The sequence below is a fragment of the Hemiscyllium ocellatum genome, chromosome 35 (genome assembly GCF_020745735.1).
Source record: "Hemiscyllium ocellatum isolate sHemOce1 chromosome 35, sHemOce1.pat.X.cur, whole genome shotgun sequence".
Classification (NCBI taxonomy): Eukaryota; Metazoa; Chordata; class Chondrichthyes; order Orectolobiformes; family Hemiscylliidae; genus Hemiscyllium; species Hemiscyllium ocellatum.
This window is the reverse complement of record NC_083435.1, coordinates 11194388-11214215: the sequence shown is the minus strand read 5'-3', so window position 1 is coordinate 11214215 and position 19828 is coordinate 11194388. Positions and strand designations below refer to the sequence as shown.

Below are 19828 nucleotides of genomic sequence, written 5' to 3'. Positions count from 1 at the left end.
AGCTGGGCAACCATTGCTCCCAAGGGAAGTCAGGGACAGAATAAAAACAAAAGAAAAAGCTTACAATGTGGATTAATGGGAAGCCAGAGGATTGGGAAACATTTAAAAACCAGCAGAGGAAACTGAAAAAGCAATAAGGGGAGGTGGGGGGAGATGAAAGATAAGCATAAGTTAACTAGTAAATTGAGAGAAGATTGAAGGAGTTTTTTTATATATATATAAAGGAAAATGTGAATGTTGAAATGCTAGAAAATGAAGCTTGAGAAGTAATAATGAGGATGAAAGAAATGGCAGAGGAACTGAATAGGTACTTAGCATTGGTTTTCACAGTGGAAGACATAATTGGCATTGCAGAATTTCAAGAGTCCAGGGCAGAGGTGAGTGCAGTGGCCATCACTAAAATGGTGCTGTGGAAGCTGAAAGATCTGAAGGTGGATAACTCACCTGTATCAGATGGACCACACGCCAGGGTTCTGGGGAGATAGCTGAGAAGACTGTGGAAGCACTGGTGGTGATCTTTCAGGAGTCAGAGAGGGTCCCACAGGACTGGAAGTTGGCCAGTGTTACATCCCTGTTTAAGATGGCAGGGAGATAGAAATTCTAGGGTATTTAACCTGACTTCTGTTATTGGTAAGATTTTAGAACCCATTAATAAGACTGGGATTGTAGTGTGCCTAGTAAAATAGGGCTGAGTCAGCATGGTTTCATCAAGGGCTGGACATACCTAACAAATCTAATCAAAATCTTCGAGGAAGTAATGAACAAGTTAGATAAAAGACTGAGTGGATATAATCCATTTGGATTTTCAGAAGGCCTTTGACAAAGTGCTGCACTGGAGGTTGCTAAGTAAGATAATAGGCCGTGGTGTTAGAGGCAAAGTACTGGCATGGATAGAAGATTGGCTAGCTGGCAGAGGTAAGGGTTAAAAGGGTCTTTATCTGGGTAGCAGTCACAGTCTAGTGGAGTGCATCAGACATCAGTGTTAGTACCATACTATTCATGTTAATGACCTGGATGAAGGATCTGTGAGGGCACTGTTGTTAAGTTCGCAAATGTTCGAAAATAGGTGAAGGAACAGATTGTGTTGAGCAAGTGGGGAAAGACCTGGACAGGCCAAGAGAGTGGGCAAAGTAGCAGATGGAATACAATGTGGACAAATGTAAGATTATGCACTTTGGTAGAAAGAATAGGGGTGGTGACTGTTTTCTAGATTGGGAAACGCTTTGCAAATCTGAAGCGCACAGACTAGGGAGTCGCAGTTCAGAATTCTCTGAAGCTTAACATGCAGGTTCAGTTGGCAGTTAGGAAAACAAATGCAATGTTTGCATTACTTTTGAGAGAGCCTATAATACAGGAGGGATGTACTGCTGAGGCTATATAAGGCTCTAGTCAGATCTCATGTTGAATATTGTGTGCAGTTTGGGTCCTGTTTGGAAGGAATGATGTGCTGGCTTTACAGGGAGTCCAGAAGAGGTTTACAGAAATGAAACTAGGGGTGGAGGGTTTGTCATACAAGGAGTGGTTGAGGAGTCTGGGACTATGGGACTGTACATAATGATGTTTAGAAGGATGAGGGGAGACCTGATTGTAGCTTACAGTATACCGAGAGACCTGGATAGAGTGGACATAAAGAATATGGTTCCACAGATAGAGGAGACTAGGACCTGAGAGCATGGCTTCCGGGTGAAGGCTTGGTCTTTCAGAACTGAGATGAGGAGGAATTTCTTCAGCCAGAGTGGTGATCTCGGGAGGCCAAGTCATTGAGCCTCTTTAAGATGGAGATGGATAGGTTCTTGATTTATCAGGGGATCAAAGGTTTTGAGGAGAAGCCGGAGAATGGAGCTGACAGACCTATCAACCATGATCAAATGGTGGAGCAGGTTTGATGGGCCAAATGGCCAAACTCTGTTCCTAATCTTATGGTCTTACAGGAAGCTTAGAGTTTGTGAAACCTGGATACAACTCTCCCTTCATTGAGGTCCAATGGGTCAAGTGATTGCCTGCAGTGCAATGAATTCACTAACTCAACTGCTCTCTGTCAGGACTGAGGGATCATATGTTAACTGATTGGACCAGTCTCTCCTGTGTGACTTTTAAACTGGGTAAAGTTAACATTAGAAGTACTGTTGGTCCGTAAGGTAGTGAGAGTCCTGTTTAATCCATTGCTCTGCAGTCTTATCCTAAGCAGGCTGAGCCGATGTTTTTCTTCACACTTTGACACTTTTTCCTCAGCAACATCACTATGGCTTACTCCGACGTAAAAGACCTGGTGCTTCGTGACATTGATCGGATCCTCTTCCCTTCCTCGGATTGCCGTCAGTTCAACAAGACCGAATCGCTCAGGTACGTTTAAGCTTGTGAAGGGCGGTTTGGGTAGCATTGGCTGGGGTTTTGTGTGTGGAGGGGAGTGTGTGGTGAAGGTCGGGGAGGAAGGAGAAGGATGACCGTTGAAATGAGATACCTCAAGCTTCAATCCTTACCCAGAGCTATCACCTAAATGGCTGGAGAATCCTTTTTATTCTTTCTCCCACCCTCAGTTAGAAGTTGCACAGAAGCAAAGGTTGTCCATAACCAACCAATATTAACCTACTTACCCTGTGGAGAAAACCAATTTTGGAAGTCAAGTGTGTGTGTGTGTCTCCAATGCTGATTTGCCAATAAATTAAATGGCGCTCGCTGTTATATTGGGAGTTGTGTTGTTTTCAATGTCTCTCTCCAATCTAGACTTGCCGATGAACTGCGTGGCTGGGTACACCGGCATCAAATTGAAAGGACGAAGTCCAATGAGAAACCAAAGCGTCAAAAGAAATTTAAACAAAGCATGGTAAGGTGGAGATTACCCAAGTGCTGAAACGTGTTCATATGTGGTGAAAGTAAGTGTGACTAACTTCGCCATTTACCTCTGTGTACATGTTCCCTCACCAAGGAAGTTGGCAGAGGTTATTACTTCACAAATTAACATGCACTCAGCAGTCTCTGCTGGAAAACAGACGTGTGGAAACCTTGAGGACTAACAGTTATTATGATCTCAACCTTGTTGTCAGAAATGGACAGTCTCCGCTTTGAGCTGTTCTTCATGCTGATAGATTTGTGCTTCGTTTCCATCCTTACTCATGAGTCCCTTCACTGTTTAACCTCTTGCTATCTCTGTAATCTCCTCCAGCTGCACAATCCTCTGCGTTCGATGTGCTCAGCTAATTCTGATCACTTGCTGATCATTAGTTTATTTCAATGGCTGTGCATTTATGTGTTCAGACCCTAAACATTCCTCCCTATACCCTCTACCTTTCTGACCCCTTCAACTTTAACCAAACTTTGCTCACAGTTTCCTCATAAATCCTTCTGTAGTTTGGTCGTGGGTGATATCTGATGATGCTTCTGTGTACATTTTATGTTAAGGGTGCTACGTTAAAATGTGAATAATTCAGGATGTGTTCATATCTCTTGTAGCTTGTGGAATCAGTGTGTTAGAGACACGCACTGCCAAACTGACATTTCCCTGACATTGCTCTTTGTGTGAGGCTGTTCCTTTTCTGAGCTCCATCATAATCCAGAGCACTAAGTGATGACTGGTAATCAGGATGATTGAAAGCCAGGGATTACATCACTGGAAAACTTTTGAAGTCATTGTGCATGCACTGCTGACTAACACCAATAAGGTCTGCAGATTATAATGCTTGCCAATTTTTTTGTATATACGCTGAAAATGTGTTACTGGAAAAGCGCAGCTGGTCAGGCAGCATCCAAGGAGCAGGAGAATTGATGTTTCGGGCATGAGCTCTTCTTCAGGGATCCTGAAGAAGGGCTCAAGCCAAAACGTCAATTCTCCTGCTCCTTGGATGCTGCCTGACCTGCTGCGCTTTTCCAGTAACACATTTTCAGCTCTGATCTCCAGCATCTGTAGTCCTCACTTTCTCCTAGAATTTTTTTATATATGCGAATTGCTGTGCAGCATTGACATCTCCATGCCCTTCAGACAATGAAGAAAGAATTTGCATTTTGTTGACCATCCCCCCCTCATTCTCTGGGTAACAAAGGGCTTTTTAGTTAGTTAATTCCTTTAAATGAGGTTGATGTTATTATTAATTGTCAGCTAGTTAATTCACAGTTTGATTTTAAGAGGAATTTTTATCAAGTGTCCAGGAGGATACCATACTGTTCTGTATTAAGAATAAGGTTTTACACACACATTCTGAGCAATGTCGCAAGTATGCTTTTTACATGTATCAAATATGTTCCATCATTTCTCACATGCAGGCGGGACCTCTGTTTAATGTCTTACCTGAAAGTTGGCATCTCCAACAAAAGGCACTCTTACAGTGCCACACAATGGGTCAACACAGATTGTGCTCTCAAAACTCAAGATGTTTCATAGAATCCCTACAGTGTGGAAACAGGCCCTTCGGCCCAACAGGTCCATACTGACACTAAAGAGAAACCCACCCAGACCCATTCTCCTACCCGATTATTCTATATTTACTCCTGACTAATGCAATTAACCTATATATCCCTGAACACTATGGGCAATTTAGGATGACCAATTCACCTAACCTACCCATCTTTGGATTATAGAAGGAAACCGTAGCACAACATGGGCGGGGCATATTTTGTTCGGATAATCGCATACCGAATAACACAGTTTAGCAAAGCATCTTGCAATCTTGTTCAGATAATCCAAAATTCAGATAATCAAATGCCGCGTAATCGAGGTTCCTCTGCACATTCTTATCCGTCAAGGGCAAGAGAGATGCTGCTTTTTGAATCCTTTTGCACTTGTGGCGTGGAGCAAGGGGAACATTGTCAGCAAGCTTACTTGTTCATCGCTATCAATGTCTTTGTTTCAGAGGACTCAGCAGAGGAAGATCAATCTATCCCGGTTTATTCCAGTTCAGTCTGCCGAGACTTCCACCAGGTGCGTTCCACAGACTTCTGCCTCAGTGATTCATCCATGCGTTTGGACCATCGATTACTTTATTTTAGACAATTGACTGACTGTGTAGAATTAAGTCATTTTCTTCCCACACTTCAAGCTAGCTTCTTTTCAACAATCCAAAATTTCTTGCCTTACCCAGCAAGCAAAAGAGGCTAGTTCAGATTTGAACTATAACAAGTAATTTTGAAGAATCCTGAGGGATGCTAATCAGGCTGTGTGTTTACATTCCAAAGCTGCCTGATGTAACAGTGCTGCAAAATTACAGACAAAATGCTGTGCTTTGTGATCATTAATATTGGCTCCAATTTGGGGGATGTCAACTGATTAAAGCACATCATTCTGTTTATAGAATTTCTAACTTGGAATCTTTTCATTAGAGTTTTTTTTTCACTCTTGGCTACTGTCATCCAAATATTCCACATCAGATTGAGAATGGACTTTTTAGGCTAGCTTTTTAGTTGCGCATTTTTTATTTTGCTTGGGTCATTCCCATCTTTATTTATCCTCTCCTTTTCCTCTTCCACAAATGGTAATGTTTGCTACAGTTGTAACTTGTAGGTTTCCAAAGCTGTGATCATGGCCACTTCTCACCTTTTTGGGTGAGGAGTCAAATCAAGAGCCCATAAGTAAAATATTCCACAGATACCTTATTAGAGAAGAGTAAGCGGTTTTCCCACCAGTATCTTCAGCCATAATTATCCCTCGACCTGTATCATTTAAAAAATATATACAATATGGCCATTTGTCATTGCTGTTTGTGAGAGATTTCAGTGTATAAATTGGCCGTTATAGTTCCACCACTACAGTAGCGATGAGTCTTCAAGATTACTGCCTGTATTGCACATTGAAATGTCCTGAGGTTGATCATTTTGCCACGTAAATACAAGCTTTGTGTTTCTTCCTTCCTTGTGCCATGAGTTTAAATTTACCTGTGCAACAATATTTCTCCCAATACCAGAAAAAAAACTTTGTCATTTTAAAAATAAAAGTGCCTCAAGTCCATTCGCATCCTTCACACACATGATCTACTGTGCTTTGAAGTTGATCTGATGCCCTCTGAGATGTCCAATCAGTCACTATGTTGCGAGCCACATCAGTGTGGGAGCATCATCCAAAGTTGTGCAAGTTGCGTGAATTGGCCATGCTAACATTGCCCATAGTGTTCAGGGATGTGTAAGTTAGGAGCATTATTGAGGAGTAAATGTAGGGAATGGGTCTGGACAAGTTACTCCTCAGAAGGTGTGGACTTGTAGGGCTGAATGGTCTGTTTCCATACTGTAGAGATTCTATGATCATTGTGAACCTGTTCTACTTGACCACCTGAGGGAGGCCAGAAGCAATGAGTGTGTCATCTGTACAGTGGGTGGAGTTCTTGGAAGACTTCAGTACCATAGGAGACATGTCAAACCAGTGTTGGAAATGGCCACAGGCCCAGGTTGTTACACATTCCCACCACAGTCTTTCCATGTTTAAATCAGAATCTGGTCATCACACTATAGTTTCCCTGGTTGAAACTGGGTCTGGAGCGAGAGCAAGAATACGGCATGAATTAGAGGATCAGCTGTGATTGTATTGAACAGTGGCTCGATGGACAACTCCTCCTTTTCTCTGTTTTCTGCTTCTGGTGGTTTAAGATGTTTTCCTTGTTGGCAGGTTGACATCCAGTCAGTTGCAGGTTTATCAGAGCCCTGAGCAGAGTTACAATGACTTCATGGATGCTATTGATAGGAGGGAAGACACCTTCTACGTCGTTTCGTTCCGAAGGGTAAATATGAGCAGTTTTGGAATGTTGCAGAGTTGTGTGTGACCGCTCATGGGCACGAGCGTGTGGCAGGATTTAAATCATAACTTTTTCTACCCTGTTGCAGGATCACCTGCTGTTACCAGCCATCAGTCACAACAAGACCAACAGGCCAAAGATGTCCCTTGTGATGCCAGCCATGGCAGTGAATGGTAAGCAAGAGGAGAGCCTGCTTATAGTTGAACTAGACCATCTGAGAACAGAAACAAACCAAAAACGTGAAAGAACACTTAATGATTTTAAATGTGTTTCCTCTTTCTCTCTGCTCTAAAGGGAAACAGCCAGCTCAAGATATATTGTGGCAATTCCATACCCTGCAGATTTAGACACTGCTTTCAACTTTTGTTACTAATAGTCAAGAGTGTGATGCTGTAAAAGCACAGCCTGTCAGGCAGCACCCGAGGAGCAGGAGAATCAGCATTTCAGGCATAAGCCCTTCATCCTTCCCTTCCTGATGAAGGACCTATGCCTGAAACATTAATTCTCCTGCTCCTCGGAGGCTGCCTGATTTGCTGTGCTTTTCTGGCTCCACACTCCTGATTCTGATCTCCAGCATCTGCAGTCTTCACTTTCTCCCTGCTGTTACTTATAGCCTGTCTGCTCCAGCTGGGGAACCTGAGGAATGGTCGTAGAATCCCAATAACGAGGAAGTGTGCCATTTGGCCCATCGAGTCTGCAGCAACCCTCAAAAAAGCATCCAACCCAGAAACACACACCCCTACCCTAATCCTGTAACCCTGCATTTCCCAATGCTAACCCACTGAGCCAGCAAGTCCCTCGAGATACAATGGACAACTCAGCAGAGCCAATCCACCTAACCTGCACTTCTTTGACTGTGGCGGAAACCGGAGCAAACCCATGCAGACGTGGAGAATGTGCAAACTCCACAAAAGCAATTGCCCGAGGCTGGAATAGAACTCAGGTCCTTAATAATGTGAGGCGGCTGTGCTTACCACTGAGCCACCCCAGCATGGGAAGCTGAGAGGAGCATTTACAATGCAAGTCAAATAGACAGTTTTATTTCACCCTGGTGGGCGGGGCTTAATGTTTCTTGAAGAAATGTAAAGAATCAGAATGGTATAGTTTGGTAGAATCTTGTCAACAAGAATAGAAGCAAATGCCACGAACACATTCAAGTCTCCATTCTAAGCTTGGCCTAAGAGCCACAAATCTTCGTGTGCTAGTGTGTTTGAGTCTAATTGATTCAGAAGTGGGTTCTCAATCAGTTGTCACTGTCCTTGTACAACAAACCATTTCCAAACAGTGAAGCAGTGTGTGTGCACGTAAACAGTGCTAGTGTTGCCACGCTGTTCTAAACCACAAGCTGTGAAGAAATGAGTGAAAGTCCATGATTAGTCAGTTTCTGTCCAAAAACTGTACTGTGGAGCTTTCCACACTCCTGACCCCTGGTGGGTCACTGTTCACGGGAAAGATAACAGGTTCAAATGCTAAAGCACAGAACTTAGAGGTTGAAGATTGACACGCAATGGTAAACCCCGATCCCAGCAACCCTCCGCCATCCCAACTGAATGAAGCCATTATTAACAGGGCCACAGTTTCTGTGAAAGCGATTTTATCTGGAAAATCAGTTCATAGAGGAGTTAGTTGCCATGGTAGCTGGAGGCAATCATGAGAAATGTGACCTCTCAGGGTTGCTCCACCATTTATTAAAATCATAGCTGCCTGATTGTAGCCTCAGCTCCAATTTACTGTCCCATCCTCTCAAAATAACCGTGGAGTCCCTCATCAAAAATCTAACTCCATCTTCAATAGATGGAGGAGTAAAGGATTCCAAACAGTAAAGACTCTGTCCGTCTCTGCTGTAAATGGGCAACCCCTTACTTTCAAGCTGTCCACCAGAACTGGATGTCTGAATGAGGTGATGCATCTTCTCAGAATCCACCTTGTGAGACCCCCTCCAATTCTTTTGTTTTGATTAAAATCATTTTGTTTTTCTAAACTTCATTCAGTATAGGGTGAACCTGCTCAACCTTTCCACATACAATAACCCCTCTATCTCACAAATCAGCCTCGTGGATATTCTCTGATTTGTTTCTGAAGCAAGTCCTCCTTTGGGAATATGATCTCAAACTATACTCAGTGTCTTTTCTCATCAATACATTGTACTATTTGAGCAAGTTTTGCTGACTTATATACTCTGTCCTTGCAAAATAAAATTAATATTACACTCACCTTCCTAATTACCTACTATACCTACATAATGGCATTTTGGGATCCATTCCTTATGGTTATCTGTACCGAAGAGTTGTGATCTTCCTTAGATTTCAATAACCTGCTTATCTTCTCTTCCTCCCAAAGATGACAGTGTAACATTTTCCCACATCACACTCCCTCTGACACTGTTTTTGGCCAACTCTGAACCAAACTGTTCTCCTTTTCAAAATCACTATTCTCTTAACAATTTGTGTTTCTTCTACTTCTGTATTGCCAGCAATTGTGGATACAATAAATTGATCACTCCATCCAAGTCAGTGATACAGATAATAAATAGTTAAGGCCCAAGCACTGATTTTTGCCGTATTCCAGCAGTTGCTGTCTGTCAACCTGGAAATGGCTCATTTATCTCAACATTGCTTCCTGTTGATGAGCCAATCCACCATCCATGTCAAGATATAACCCCAACACCATGTGCTTTTGTGCAGTAGATTGTGACACCCAATCAGATGCTTTTTCAGACATGCCAGAACAGATTTACTTGGTTCCCCCTTATCCACATTGTTTGTTTGTTGCATCTTCAAAATCATGTCCTTCTGTTTTTTGACAAGTGATGTTACGTTTGCAGTTTTTCAATTCACTCGGACCTTTCCAGAATCTCAAAAATTTTTGAGAGTGAAAGCCAAGAGTGGATGATGCTTCAGGGCCTAAATATTTCTTTGTAGTTCATCCATCAGTGGGAATTGACAAAATGACCAGGGAGACTAGTGCAGCTGGGACTAATGCAGTGTTTAACCGCAGCGTGATGACACTGGTTACATGCTCAAAATCACAAAGGATTTTGAAAGGGTAACTCAGGAAAAACTGATTCAAGTGGCCAGATGGATCAGTAACCAAACCATGCAGATTCGGGATACTTTGCATAAAATCGGAGGGAAAGATGATTGACAGCAAGCTATCATGATTCGGGAAGCAGTGCATTATTGGGCAGTGGAAGCTGATTTTAAAGTAACTCGCAATGAGGAATTGGATCTCTATTTGAAGAGAATCATTTGTATGGCAATGGGGAAAGATCAAGAAGGATGAGGCTAATTAGTCCTTTAAAGAGCTGACAGTGCCATGATGAGCTACTGAGCTGCCTGCTCTCCTAAGAAGAGAAATGTGAGCTTGTATTGCTGGCACATTCCTATCCATTTGCATTTTCAGGATGACTCGCCCGATAAATTTGCTTTCCACTTTTGACTTTTTTGTTTACCCGTTGACTTGTTTATTATTGTGATGTCCACAGTGAGCCACGGGAATTTCCTGCTGCATCTTATTCAGGACTGAAAGCTGAAGTTGTTGACGACTAACAGCTGCTATCTTGAGGCATTGGCCTTGCCGCTCTCTATCTCTCTCACTTCCCAAGATCATTGTATTACTCCACTGCTGGCATCTTGTCTCTTAGTGTTGATGACTTCAAGATCATCTATGGCACCACTACTTTCTGTGCCTCCGTGAATGTCAAATTTTGTTCAATCATCACTTTTAAAGTGCTTTCAAAATGTTTTACCACATCACAAAAACACTTGCTGCTATTTCTTTTGGGTTTCCAATAGGTCTTGGTTGTTGGAATGTACAAATCAGGAACAGAGGGAGATTATTTAGCCCCTTCAGCATGCTTCACTGTTTGATTTGATGGCTGAAATAAAAGCAAAATTATAAATCTGAAGTAAAAGCAGAAAATGCTGCAGAAACTCAGCATCTGTGGAGAGAGAAGCCAAATTAACATTTGAGCCTGATGGTTGATTGTTTATGTTTCAATTTCCATATTTCAATCCATCTCTGAAAATTCTTTTATCTGACAAGAATCTAGCCATTTAGAGTCATAGAGATGTGCAGCATGGAAACAGACCCTTTGGTCCAACCCTTCCATGCCGACCAGATATCCCAACCCAATCTAGTCCCACCTGCCAGCACCCGGCCCATATCCCTCCAAACCTTCCTATTCATATACCCACCCAAGTACCTCTTAAATGTTGCAATTGTACCAGCCTCCACCACTCCCTCTGGCAGCTCATTCCATACCCGTACCACCCTCTGTGTGAAAACGTTGCCCCTTAGGTCTCTCTCATATCTTTCCCCTCTCACCTTAAACCTGTGCCCTCTAGTTTTGGACTCCCCAACCTAGGGAAAAGACTTTGCTTATTTCCCCTATCCATGCCCTTTATAATTTTGTAGACCTCTATAAGGTCCCCCCTCAGCCTCCAACGCTCCAGGGAAAACAGCCCCAGCCTGTTCAGCCTCTCCCGTAGCTCAAATCCTCCAACCCTGGCAACATCCTTGTAAATCTTTTCTGAACCCTTTCAAGTTTTACAACATCTTTCCGATAGGAAGGAGAGCAGAATTTCACACAATATTCCAACAGTGGCCTAACCAATGTCCTGTACAGCCGCAACTCCTGTGCTCAAGACTCTAACCAATAAATCTACCTTAAAAATATTCAGTGACACCCCACCCCACCACCTCCACTTTGAGGCCTAGAATTCTAAAGTCATAGAACCCTCATAAAATAAAATTCTGAGCTCAAAGGATGCCCACTAATTTTAAAATATTGTTGCCAAATTCTCAACTTTCCCACGAAAATAAAATCCTTTCCCACATCCACCTTCTCAGGATCATTCAGAATTTTATGCACATCAGTCACACCTCCTGCTAGTAAAATCTAGAGAAAATAAGCCCAGTCCGTCCAATCGTTCTTCCTCAGACAACCCAATCCTCCAGGTATCAATCTAATATGGTTCCTCTGAACTGCTACCATCACACACATATACAGAGGAGACTCGATTAGCCGAATATTCGCTTATCTGAACAAAATACTCCCCATCCGTGTCATGTAGGTAATCGAGGTTCCTCTGTGTGTGTGTGTGTGGGTGTGTGTTTGTGTGTGTTTTTATATATATCCTTGCTCAATTGAACAGACAGAAATTGCATGCAGCACCTGAGATGTGGTCTCACCAATGCCCTCTACAGCTGAAGTGTAACATCCTTATTTCTATATTCTGCTGCTCATAATACAGAATAGCCTTTTCTATTAGCCGCCTTAACCACTTGCTGTATCTGCATATTAACCTTGTGACGTACTATTCCACTCATTTCTCTGCAGCAGTACTTTTTAGTGTCTCGGCAGTGTTTTGGGGCAGGTTCCTGGGACTTGTGTACACCTGTGCTGACATGCAGGGCTCTATGCGCTTGAAGACGTTCATAATTCCTCTGCATTCTTGGAGCAGATCCTCAAATTTTGCAGGATTTGCTCTCAAACTGCAATTCTTTCTCTGTTTTTACTGAAGTTGTTTTGTGAAAGCATCTCTTTGTGTTGGGCTCCAGGCAGCTGTTGGTCTCACTGCTGTCATTACAATCTAATCCTGCATTTTCGTTGTACAGGTGACTGTGGAAATCTGTGATCTGTTTAGTAATGGGCGGTACATACCAGAAACACATGGGTGTCTGGACTCGCACAGATCAGTAACCCAATAGCAAAGGTGTTTTGAATTTTTTTTTAAATGTTGTCAGCAACTCAAAGCAGAAGTAACCTAGCTTTAACTTTGGAAGTGTTCCCTTTGTTAGAGTGCCTCACATTTAAGTGATCCTGATATCTGTCCATAAACAGCAAATCTCTATTCCCTCGAGCAAGTGACTCAATTACCAGAAGGAAGTGATTTCAGATTGTTGGCCACATTTCGTGGGGTGGGTCATGAGCAATCCTTTCACTGAGCTCTCAGGATCTGGGGCATCAATTGTTGCAGCTGATTGTTAGTTTTGCAAGCGAACTGGCAGATACTTGAACTGTGGGGGGAGGTTAAATGGTAATGGGTAGAGGTGGGGGTGTGAGGGCCAAGACCAAATGCTCATTCTGAGAGCCAGTGCAGGTGCAATAGACTGAATGACCTCCTCCAATGTTGTTGTTTCAATGATTCTACAACAGACAAGGTTGGCAATCAACCTCTGCAGTCAGGAAAGGCAAATTAGTCCATTCTGCAAGAATCATGATTGGTATTTCTCCTGTCTAACTTCCTAGCATTCCCCCCCCACTCTGTTTCCTACTGATTGCCTAAAGACAGGTCATAAGAAAAGATACAACAGGAGGTAATTACGTCCTGCAACTCTGCGCAAATAAAATTCAAATAAAACTGTTAAGCTCTCGCTTTCTCATCGTTGCCTCCCATGACACTGTTTTGAAGAAATGCAGAGGAATCCTCCCAGTACTCTGGAGCCAATGCACACATCATAATAAAATCACTTGTGGCAAAAAGGTAGAATTATGTTTGTGGGATCTTGTTCTGCCCAACTCTCCCTGCTACAATTCCTACATTACGTCAGTGACATCACTGCAGTGAAGCCCTAATGTGACCTGGGGTTCTCTTGGTGACTGCAGGGTGTTGCACGACCATCCAAGGAGTAATGGACATCTTGGTTCAGTGCAACAGTTCGCACACAACTCAGCAACGCAATGCTGTATTTGAGCACCTTCAAAGTGATTTATTTGTGGCCTGGCGTGAATCCTTCGCCCAGAAAGTCTGTACTGTATAAGATGACCTCAACCTAGTGGTCGATGTAACTTCTCCCCAGAATAAAAGCTGTACTTTGTTTCCCTGGCACTACATAAACTTTATGCTTTCTCTAATTTGCTCCCTCTGGAGAAAGACAGTTGATAGTACCTCTCAAAACTTCAGGCCAACTGAGCCAGTGAAATATGATCACTGAAGTAACGTGGCAGCCACTTTATGCGGAGCAAGCGCCGCCTGCTACGAGATGGTTTTTTTTGATTTTAAAAATGCAGAGAACTGTGGGTGCAGGAAATTTGAAACAAAAACATGTAGCTGGAGAAACTCTGCAGGTCTGGCACATCTGTGGAATGAAAGCAGAGTCCATGTTTCAGGTCAGGCGACCCTTATGTGATGTTGGTTGAGGGATAAATATTGACCGGGACACTGGGGAGAATTTCCCCTGCTCATCTTTTACATCTAGTGGACAAATTGTGTCTCATCTAAAAGACCGTCTTTCTGACGATGCCACAATCCGCCAGTGTTGCACGTGAACTGTTGGTTTACATTTTTGTTCTCAAAATCTCTGGATTGGGATTGAACCTTCTAACTCAGAGGCAAGAGTGCTTCCTACTGAACCACAGCTGATCATGAATTATTTAATGGAAAACCAGAATCCTTTTCATACAGGCTGGAAATCAGCTGAAAATTTTCAAAACTTGGGATGATAGTTTTGGAGGAGACTGTTGAAAATTTTGGCATCAAGGTGGGTAAATACGAGTTGTAATGTAGATCCTTAGTGGCCTGATTTGAAGCGCACAAAAGATCAGAGTGTCATGGTCATCTAAGATTTGACTTGGAGTAAGCAGTATTTTCTTATTCATGTATTTCTCCAAACTTAATGCATTCTCCGTTGTTTGTTCCATCAGAGAGTTTGCACAACACCACTCGGGGTTATGAAGTCATGATGCAGATCGATTGCGAGGTGATGGACACCAGGATTATCCAGATCAAGAGCTCGTCGGTGCCTCCTTCCCTCCGGCAGCCTCAGCAGAATGGCACGGGTTCCTATCATCCCCACAGCAATGCCAGCAGGGCACCCAGTCCCAGGAGGCTACGGCCCCAACCCCTTCCTGTCTCTGCATCAAGCACAAAGGACCCACTGTACCTCACGACAGAAGACGGTGAAGTGTAGTTCTGGTGCTTCCTAGCTCTGTGCCCTGTTTTATAGCTCCACCCACCAGGAAGGATAAAGAATCATTGAAGGATTGGAGACATTCATCATCTGTTGTGGTTCCCAACCTCCTCCTCCCCTCCACAAACTTCTCCTGTGATGACTTGATGATTCTGCTTTAAGGTTACAAATGAAACCTGGTACCCGGTGGTGTTGGGGACATGAAGGAAGATTCTGATTGCTTTCAAGCTTCTGTAAAAGGGACAAGGACCAAACTGTGCTGGCCATCTTCCTGTCTTGGAAAGCTATAACACGCTACCTACTGCTTTTAAAATTTCCAGGTCTGTGGCTCCACACGAATCTTTGGTAATTGTGAAAACCACATTCCCAGGAAGTTGTGCAGATCTGCACTAATGGCTTATAATTCCACTATCACTACCACTACTGTGAAATGTTTTTCAGGCCTGTTCTGCACCTAAAATTTTAAACGTGGGAATATGGGCTAGTACTTCACGGTTTTTTAGGGAAGACCAAACTAGCAATGATCATCTGGTCCACCGTGCTGACCTATTGCATGCAAATCTTGTGTGTTTATCTTTACTCCTTTTGCACTATGCAAGTTGTTTATTTCCCTCTTTCTGTTCTGAATGTGAAGCTGTGTCGCGGTTATACAGCATGCAGATGGTCTGTTCCAGCACAGCTTGCTGTATATTCACTGATGTCCACAAGCTGGAACATCACTTATCAGATTGGACTTTTGCCCCGTAAACTGTGTGTGTGTGTATATAGAAAATATCCGAAAAACTGTTATGTAATCTTGGTTTGGCTATCACAGAGTTCAGATTTACACTGTAATGACTTGGTCGCAATGATCTGTTCCTTACTTGATTCTGTCCAGTTATCCTGGGATGGCGACAAACCATTTCTAATCTCACCCAAGTGGAAATCTATAATTGACCACTGTTCATCATCCCTGATCTGTTTGCTTTCCAATGAAAATGTTCACCATAGTTGTGTTTCTAGCTCTATTACCATGTGTAGTACAGAGTAGGAATTTCAATGTTCAGGAATGTACATAGTTTGGGTTTCTATTATGTTGTCATTTTGTTAACTGATAATTTTGTGAATGTGTGTGTATGTCCTTGAGCACTTGTGTCCCACATGAGGTTCAGCACAATTTATAGTTTGATTTTTGTTTGCCTTCGTATGTTCTGAATCATCAAGCATTAATTTTTGCTATCATAAAGCAGAGGCCCTTGCTTCATTTGTGGGAGGTTGTGTGGGCAGTGTGAGGCTTGCTAGCTTCATTGTATTTGAAGTGGGGTTGATGTGATTTGGATTTCACAGTTTCACAAAAGATTCCAATGAGAAGGAAATAGGGGGTGGAGCCAATCTAACGACCAACCATTTTCTGACTTTTTTTTCTGTTTGTTACGGTGCCCCCACCAGGAGCTGTCTAACTTGTTTACAATTACACAAAATAGCAAGTCAGAGGTGGCAAGAATATTTCACATGATTAGCAACCCCACCACTTCCGGGTGAAGTGCAGAAACCCATCAACGTGTAACTAAAACTCTGTCTAACCCACCATCGATTGTGAATTTGTTGCTGAGCAATGACTCACCATTACGATGGCATCCCAAGTTGTTAGCTGACATGGTCTACATACACATCTAATATTGGGTTTTTTTGTACAAAATTATATAATTTATTATTTAACTTGGTTTTTTTTTGTGTGGTATCTTTAATTCAATCTCTCAAAGTTTTTCCATTAGACTTGAAATATGCAGAAGCCTTTTGCTAGACTCTCCTCCTCTATGCTAGATATGTCAATGAATTGCCTTTATTGATAGACTCCTGAAGAGTGCTTAAGTAAAATCACACAAGCTGGTCAATGTTTAAGATTGTTTTGTGATTGAAAGCAAACATTTTTTCCCTTTGTATACATGGTTTGGGACCCCAGTGTGTATTGATAGATCTTTTGCAGGAATTGCATTAATGACATAATGCAGGAGGAATTAGATTAGATTAGATTATTTACAGTATGGAAACAGGCCCTTCGGCCCAACAAGTCCACACCGACCCGCCGAAGCACAACCCACCCATATCCCTACATTTACCCCTTACCTAACACTACGGGCAATTTAGCATGGCCAATTCACCACATCTTTGGACTGTGGGAGGAAACCGGAGCACCTGGAGGAAACCCACGCAGACACGGGGAGAACGTGCAAACTCCACACAGTCTGTTGCCTGAGTCGGGAATTGAACCCGGGTCTCAGGCGCTGTGAGGCAGCAGTGCTAACCACTGTGCCACCGTGCCGCCCACAATAAAGCACGCATTGCCCCCGAGCGAGGTAGGACTCGAACCTACTATCTTATGATCCGAAGTCAGATGCGTTATCCATTACGCTACTGGCCCGAAGCGAAGCGTGCTCCAGCTCCAACAATGCTGCTGGTTGATTTACAGAACAGCAGTGAAATATCTTGAAGGCTGGCTCTTTTGGGCCGGGAGCAAGCAGAGGCCTTGAATACCTCCTCCTTGTTCGGACATTCAACTAGATTCCAGCTGATCTGTACATTATTTAGGAAGAAGGAGTTTATTGCATTTATACAGTGCTTTTTTTAAACCTCCATACCTCCCAAGGCACTCTACCAAACCTCTTTCATCCCCCCTCATATATAACTGCCATTGTAATACAGGAAACACAGCTAATATGCATCCAGCAGACTTCTACAAGCAGCAGTATTGAGCAAAGAACTGGTTTTGTATTGGTCAGGCCATCAAGGCTCAACCTACCCCTGCTGCACTTGCAGCTGTGTTCTGGCATTTGTTTTGGTTTTGAAAGAACAAAAGATTTTGCAGTGCGGTGGCTGCTCAGAATAGTACTGTTAGCCAAGACACTGAGTTCTAGTCTCTGACATAGGACTCGAACACACAACCTTCTGACTCCAACAAGAGTGAGCAATGTTAACCCACTCACCTTGGGCTACCTGTCACACACGAAAGTCTAAAAGAACTAAATAATACGGCATTTTGAGGGACAGATGGCAAATTTCCATCGTCCCTACATCCTGCTTTTACTCCTACCCTTAAGATGGCACAGCCTTGATTTGGATTAATTTACATCTAAAAAATGATTTGTAAACACCATAACTTCCTTCGAGAATCCTTTTCTTTTAGATAGCGTGCTGCTGTTCCTTTGCTGCTTTCTATAGATCTTATGTAGGAAAAGGACACTTGGTTCTCAAAACTGATCTGTATCTTAACTCCTTCTGTTGTGCTCAGTTCCATACCCCATAATAGGACATGCCCAACAAAGAGTCATATCATTTCCTCTTAGCTTCACCTTGCTCCCAGGCTTTTGGGGGAGGGTGTTTCACATTGTGTAAACAAGTCTTTCCTATTTTCAGTGAATTTTAAGGTTAAATTGTCTTGCTCTGGAACCAGAGGAACTGGTTTCTCTTTATCTTTCTTATGAATGTGTTTTTGTAAACTCCCAACAATCAAATAATGCCTCAGTCTTTACTCCGGGGAATACAAGCCTGGTGAATGTTCTGCTAGTTTAAACCCCGTCAGCCCTAATTTTGTTCTGGTTAGCTGCACCTTCAAGGTTAATATTTCTGGACAAAGCTTCTTGCTGGGATTAGATTTGAACAAGCAGAGCTCTTGTTGAATTGAAGAGTTTTACTTGCACAGTTTTCCATGGCGCGATGTAGTGAGATTTTATTTTCATTTGCTAGTGTCTTTTCTGTCCTGCTTCTTGCAGCACTTTGCCATTTAAAGCTTAGTGAATGCAAGTTGGAGAGAATCCCGCCTGCTACCATGGTACAAAGGTTGTGCAATTTCTGTCAGTGTAGAGAGTCATTGCAGCACAGAAGGGAGCTATTTACTCCCTCAAATACATGCCAGTTCTCTAGAGAGTGATCCACTCAGTGTCACTCCCTTTCTGTCATCCTAAATGTTGATTTTTCTCTTGCAGTCTGATTTCCCTTTTAAATTTTCAATTGCCTCTGCTTCCATCACCCTTGTGGGCGTTGAATTCCAGGCTTGAGCCTCAGTGCGAGAAGCCCTGGCCTAATCCTACACTTCCACCTGATGAGAATGGTTAGCTGTTGGCTGGAGAAGATGGGATTATTCTCCTTCCATCAGATGACGAGGTATTTGGTTATTTTGGGGTCACTCAGAAAGATTCAGGTCTGAGCGTCACTCATTGATGTATTCCAACCTCTAGGGGGGAGTTATTGGTGTACAGAGGAAGGGGCAGATATGTCACATCAGAAAATCCAAAGAACTAATTCACCAAGCAATAGGCATTCTCCATCAATGGGCACCTAGAACTGAGAACACCCTGTTTATCCTAGTTGCACTAGCCTACCACCAGTAATCTTACTCTATCATATTAAATACAGAGAAACATTAATATGCATTAATTCTCAATGAAGTACTGAAATATAACAAATGACAAATGGAGAATATTTTTAAAATTTAAGTATTTAAATGACATTAAGAAGCCATAGCACTTTTGTAAATATCCACCCACCACCGAGTTAAAAGCCTCCATCATGGTGCCACACAACGTCCTCCAACAGTCTGCTGAATCCTGGCACGAAAGGTTCACTGACAGTTATACCGGTGAAAAACTGGACTGTATTTATTGCCTTGTTCTGTTACTGAAAATTTGTAGAAGTTCCAGTGTTAGAACTACAGTTAAGTGTAAGACATCCTGAGCGAAAGACTTAAACCTTTGAATCCCAAGGAACCTCATGTGGTTGTTCAATTTGAACAGTTTGCCTCGAGTGCCCATGCCAAAGCTGAAGTGAGCAGGTTGACCTCTTCCAATCAGTTCCATGGTTTCCTGGCCCAGCTGTTAAAAGTTTTTTGTTCTAAATAAATTTCCAGTGCCTTATTACAGCCTTCAAATCATACTGAGATATCATTGACTGTGGTGACTTGGTCTTTCTTGAAGATTATATTTATTTTCTATGACAATCAATCCTTGTTGTTTAGCCCTGGCTCAATGTATATTGCCGATCCTTACTTTCCAACTTATTGTTGTAACTTGGCAACAATGTTGTTATGGAATGTTTTTGATGAATGGGCAAATCCCCGCGATATTCTAATGTTTCCAGTGAATACCTACAGCCATGCCACACCTTCAGCATGTACAGTCTATCTCAGTAGTAGTCTTATTCGGATATAGAGACAATTTAACTATTAA

At 42.6% G+C, this 19828-nt stretch overlaps 1 protein-coding gene across 1 annotated transcript in view; it reads left to right on the top strand.

Annotated features, from left to right (window-relative positions):
• The window catches only part of atf6b (activating transcription factor 6 beta), a 93317-nt gene extending 73787 nt beyond the window's left edge, over positions 1–19530 (top strand). Inside the window, exons 11-16 of the mRNA XM_060850387.1 lie at positions 2233–2343; positions 2725–2824; positions 4845–4912; positions 6587–6698; positions 6802–6886; positions 14362–19530. Of these exons, the coding sequence (XP_060706370.1) occupies positions 2233–2343; positions 2725–2824; positions 4845–4912; positions 6587–6698; positions 6802–6886; positions 14362–14627 (742 nt within the window). The 3' untranslated portion in view covers positions 14628–19530. The remainder of the gene's footprint in view (positions 1–2232; positions 2344–2724; positions 2825–4844; positions 4913–6586; positions 6699–6801; positions 6887–14361) is intronic.
• The last annotated feature ends 298 nt before the right edge of the window (positions 19531–19828 follow it).